Genomic DNA, 4,966 nt, shown 5'->3' with positions numbered 1-4,966 from the left:
CCCCCCCCCCCCCCCCCCCCCCCCGCACTCACACATGGGAAAAGCTGCCTGAGACCCTGAGGCACCCCCAGGCTATCTGTGGAAGGAGGAAAAGTTCACGAATTTTTATAAGCGTTTACTTTAATATACATAGAGGAAAGTAGATAATCACAAGTGTGGGGATCTGGAAAAGTTTACACACTGAACGCCCGGGCGTAACCAGCACCCCCACAGAAGCCTACCATGCGGAGAGGGGGAGCTTTTGGATACCGAGACCCTTGCATGGACGCTACCCTTGTCATCCCCACGACAGCCTTGCAAAATCGGCATTTACCCCCATTTCACAGATCCAGAAACTAAAGCTCTTTACCCATATTCCTCCTCCTCTATGCTCCTGGGCCTCTCTGAGAGGCTCATTCTCAGAGCTTGGTCAGCCAGGGGGCCCACCTGGATTTAAATCCTGGAGGGGAAGGGTTTGGGGACCTCCCTCACCAATGCCCAGTGAAGCTAAGTGACAGAGCCGAGGCAAGGTCACCAGCCACTGTCCGCACGTGTCTCTCAGCATCCTGCCATGCCTGGAATCCAGCATTTCTCAAAAGATAGGAGTCAGAACCGCCAGGAGAACAGACAGATGCCCCTGCCCCCCAGGCAAGGTATTAGTGTATGTAAACATTCATGGACTGGCCACTTCCGATGAGAGCTTGCTGAAGTCATCCTAATAATCACCCCACTCCGGTAGAGAAACAGATTCTCCGTTAAGAAATGCAGTTTGGCTAGAGGACATTATGCAAAGCAAAATAAGCCCTTCTCAACAGGGCAAATACGGTACGATTCCACTTACAGGAGGCACATAGATTCAGAGACAGGAAGAGAATGGTGGTTGCCCGGGCCTGGGGAACTGGGAAACAGGGAGCTGTCATTTAATAGGCACAGAGCTGCAGTTCTGCAAGATGGAAAAGTTCTGGAGAGCTTGAGTATGCTTAACATTACTGTGCACTTAAAAATAGTAAAGATGATGGGGCACCTGGGTGGCTCAGTCAGTTCAGTGTCCGACTCATAGTCTCAGCTCAGGTCTTAATCTCTGGGTCATGAGTTCAAGCCCGGTGTTGAGCTGCATGCAAGGCGTGGAGCCTACTTAAAAAAATAGTGAAGATGGTAAATTTTATGTTATACGTAGTCCCCTTTTATCTGCAGGGGATACATTCCAGGACCCCCAGTGGATGCTTGAAACTGTGGTTAATATCAAACCCTACTTTTTCCTATACATACATACCTATGAGAACCTTCAATTTACGAGTTAGGCACAGTAAGAGATTAACAACAACTACTAAATGCTGTAATTAAAGTTATGTGAATAGGGTCTCTCTCTCTCCCAAAATACCTGATTGCACTGAACTTGCCCTTCTTGTGATGATGTGAGATGGTAAAATGCCTACGTGGTGCGATGAAGTGAAGGGCTTGGTGTAGCGCTGTGAGAGAGCCTTAGGCTACTGCTGACCTTCCCGTGATGTGTCAGAAGGAGGGTCATCTGCTTCCAGACCGTGGTCGACCATGGGCAACTAAAACCACAGAAGGCAGAACCTCCGATAAGGACGGACTTACCGTGTATTTTTAACCACGATTTAAATTTTTTTTTAAAGAGTTATGTATCTGAAGGAGAGAGAGAGAGCGCCTGTGAACAGGGGTGGGGGAGGGGGAGGAGCAGAGAGAGCTAATCCTCAAGCAGACCCCCTGCTGAGCCAACTCCGGGCTCATCCCAGGACCCTGAGATCACGACTTGAGCCAAAATCAAGAGCGGGCTCCTCAACCAACCGAGTCACCCAGGCGCCCCACAATTTTAAAGGTTTTAAGAAATAAATAAGAAGGAGGGAGAGAGAAAGGGGCACCTGGGTGGCTCCGTTGGCTAAGTAACAGACTCTTGATTTCAGCTCAGGTTAGGATCTCAGGGTGGTGACAGGGAGCCTGGCAGGGGCTGCATGTGGCGTCTGCTTGAGATTCTCTCTCTTCCTCTGCCCCCCCCCACACACTTGCACACATTCTCTCTCTGTCTCTCTCGCTCTCTCGCTCTCTCAAAAAAAAGAAAAGAAATTAAAAAGAAACAAACTTAAAAACACAGGTAAGGGAGGCTGGGGTGGGGGGGTGGGCGGAAGGGATGGGATAGGGCTGAAGGGGGGTGGGCAGCGGCCTCAGCCACCAGTCCTGCTGTTGGTGAGATAGGACTGTGTGGTGGTGGGAAGGCCCTGATGACTCCGAGCCGCGGCTGCCCTCCACTCCCACCCCAAGCTAAGTGTTGTTGGCAGGTCCAAAGGGAAGCCCACTCAGGGCCTAAGAAAGCCTTGATTGCAAGCCCAGCTCTGCTCAGTTCCGACCAGGGAGCGCCTCACCCACCCCAGACAGCAGAGGGAACAAGGCACGGGTGACAGGCCGCTCCGTCCTTTACCAGGCCTGTTGGAATGAGTGCCAACCTGTGCCAGACTCCGGGCGCCGAGGGCAGAGCAGACCACAGGCCCTGCCCTCGTGAGCACCTGGCCTGGCTGAGACACACAGCTATACACCTGAGAACAGTCCCCTCACAGGCTGTCAGTAGCTAGCACTTCTTGTGCACCTACTGTGTGTAGGTGCTGGGCTAAGCCTCTTAAATGGATCAACTTGTGTCATTCTCCGTACCACGCTAACTGGGAGGGGCTAATGATAAAACCTCGTTTTATAGACAAGAAACTGAAACGCGGGGAGCAAACCTGGCCTCCTAACCATCGAACTCCAGCCCTCAGGTGTACCCTGCCAGGCAGGCATAATGCCAGGAAGAAGAGCCGGCATTCTGCGGGGGGACCCTCGAGCTGAGTTTGGAAGGACAAACAGAGTTAGGCAGACGACGCTCCGGAGTGGCCAGGAGTGGATGCTGAATGAAGCAGGGGGAGCTGTCCAAGAGCTGACCTCAAGGGCCTCCACACCCCTGCTCCCAGGCAAATCACAGCACCTGTTTCAGGCAGCCTCAGCACGCACCCCTCCACTTCTGGCTCCGGCTGGGCCCGTGACTCACGCCACCCCGGACAGCATAGTCCCGTGCCAGGCAAGTAACCAATATTCAATCAAAACATGCTAGATGGGTGGGTGTAAAGAGCAACTAAGACCATCCCTGGTGACATGTTCTCCACACTGGACACCAGGCCACATGGCTTCTAGGGACAAAAACGAACTCTGGAACAGAGGCTGCTGTGAGCCCTAGCGCAAACGGGCATTCCGAGGCCTGGGGGCCCAGCCTGGGTATGCAAGAGGAGACGGGACAGGCTGTGTTGCCCTACTGTCGGGAAAAGGAGGCCTGGCCTAGCACACGCACGCACGGCCACTGGAAAAGCCACACACAGGCACACACACAGATACCTTCAGGCATGCGTGACATGCAGGTGCGTGCAAACTGTGAACACCAGACACCCACACTCGTGGGAACAGCCACATACATAGGCGCGCACACTTACATATCCATCCATGTTCCGAAAAGGAAGTGAGATCTGAGCCATGGACACAGGCTTCCCCCCACAGGGTCCAAAGCCAGTAACAGGAATAAGATTGGACACAGCCTCCCAGAAACCACCTGTCAGCTCTGGAAACAGAACACTGCCTGGGCTAGGACACCAACACAGGGCGACTGGAGCCCTATGGGAGACGTGACACGAGCACCTTCTTCCCTCCACGCCTCTGGCAGCACTGCCAGCACAAGGAAAGGGGCGGTCTGATGAAGACACGGCTTTTGAGCATTTTCCCAGGCACTGACTTGAGACCAGGGGTTTGAGAGGTTGTTTTTTAAACAAAACAATATTTTATTGACGCATCCTCAATGTTCTGTATAAATATAAAGTGCTAAGTTTCCAACCCCCGCCCACAGGGCTGGGAGGAAGTGGGGGAGGGAGTGTTAAATGTCAGCTGAACACAAAAAACTTTCCAGCACCGAGAGAGGCGTGAAATGCTCACACACGCGCATGCAGGCCAGAGGGCCACACGCAACAGCCGCAGCACTTCCCTGACGCCCAGCTCCCCAGAGCACAGGGCGCAGGCTCCAGGCCTGTAGTGGGCCCCCCTCCCCCCTGACAGGGCTCCTGGTTGTCACAGCTTGTTCCTTGGAGCTCTCAGGCTGCCAAGGGCTTCAACGTGGTGGTGGGACCTGTGGGAATCCATAGGTATAGAGTCCAGTTAGTTTCTGCCAGAAGATAGAGGGGGGAGGGGAAGCAGACACACCCTCCATGCTGGTCCCCAGAAAGAGGGCCAGCCCTCAAACCTAGCAGAAGAGCACCAGGTGAGAAAGTCCAGAATTCCTGCATTCCTAGCACCACCACCTGGGGGCTCTTCCAATTTCGGGGAAAGGGCAGCTTTCCCTGAACTGGAGGGAATTGGTGGCCCCCCCGGGCGAGCCGGCATGGTGGGGCCCTGCCTCAGTGACACAGCACCTGAGTCTCAAACTGTAGCAGCTGCCCCATGAAACTGAAGTTGGGGGAGATGACTCCCCGGCGTTGCTTAACGAAGTCGAAGGCTTCGTCCAGCCTCACTCGGCGGCTCTGTATCAGGTAAGCCAGGCAGATGGTGGCAGAGCGTGAGATGCCCGCCTGGCAGTGCACCAGGACCCGGCCTCCACTGTTCTTCACTGAGTCTGCAAGCGAGTTGGGGAAAGGGGGGTCAGACACGAAGGGAGGCAGGGGAGGTGACAGGTGCCCCAGGCCCCTCACCTGGGTGTCCCTTTGGGTCCCCTCTTACCAATGAAGCTTATGGCCTCCTGGAACCAGGCACTGATCTCCACCATCTGGTTGTCCTCCACCGGGATGCTCTTGTAGCAGAAAAGGCCCTCAAAGTGGTTGGGGCAGCTGGCGGAGACGTTGAGGACCGCTGTGATGCCACAAGCCTGCAGCCCCTGCAGGTCGGAGGAGTGGCTGCAGCTGCCCAGGAACAGGTAGGGTAAGATCTCCACAGGGCCGCCCTTCGTGGGGGGGGGGGGGGG

At 54.7% G+C, this 4,966-nt stretch overlaps 1 protein-coding gene across 1 annotated transcript in view; it reads right to left on the bottom strand.

Moving 5' to 3' along the window:
• Positions 1–3,773: 3,773 nt before the first annotated feature.
• DUSP2 (dual specificity phosphatase 2) overlaps positions 3,774–4,966 on the bottom strand; it is a 2,283-nt gene continuing 1,090 nt past the window's right edge. The window contains exons 3-4 of the mRNA XM_040623162.1: positions 4,726–4,945; positions 3,774–4,621 (exon numbers count right to left, since the gene is read on the bottom strand). Of these exons, the coding sequence (XP_040479096.1) occupies positions 4,407–4,621; positions 4,726–4,945 (435 nt within the window). The 3' untranslated portion in view covers positions 3,774–4,406. The remainder of the gene's footprint in view (positions 4,622–4,725; positions 4,946–4,966) is intronic.

Source organism: Ursus maritimus, unplaced genomic scaffold, assembly GCF_017311325.1.
Source record: "Ursus maritimus isolate PB19 unplaced genomic scaffold, ASM1731132v1 scaffold_6, whole genome shotgun sequence".
Classification (NCBI taxonomy): Eukaryota; Metazoa; Chordata; class Mammalia; order Carnivora; family Ursidae; genus Ursus; species Ursus maritimus.
The sequence above is the reverse complement of the archived record's forward strand: the minus strand, read 5'-3'. Positions and strand labels throughout refer to the sequence as shown.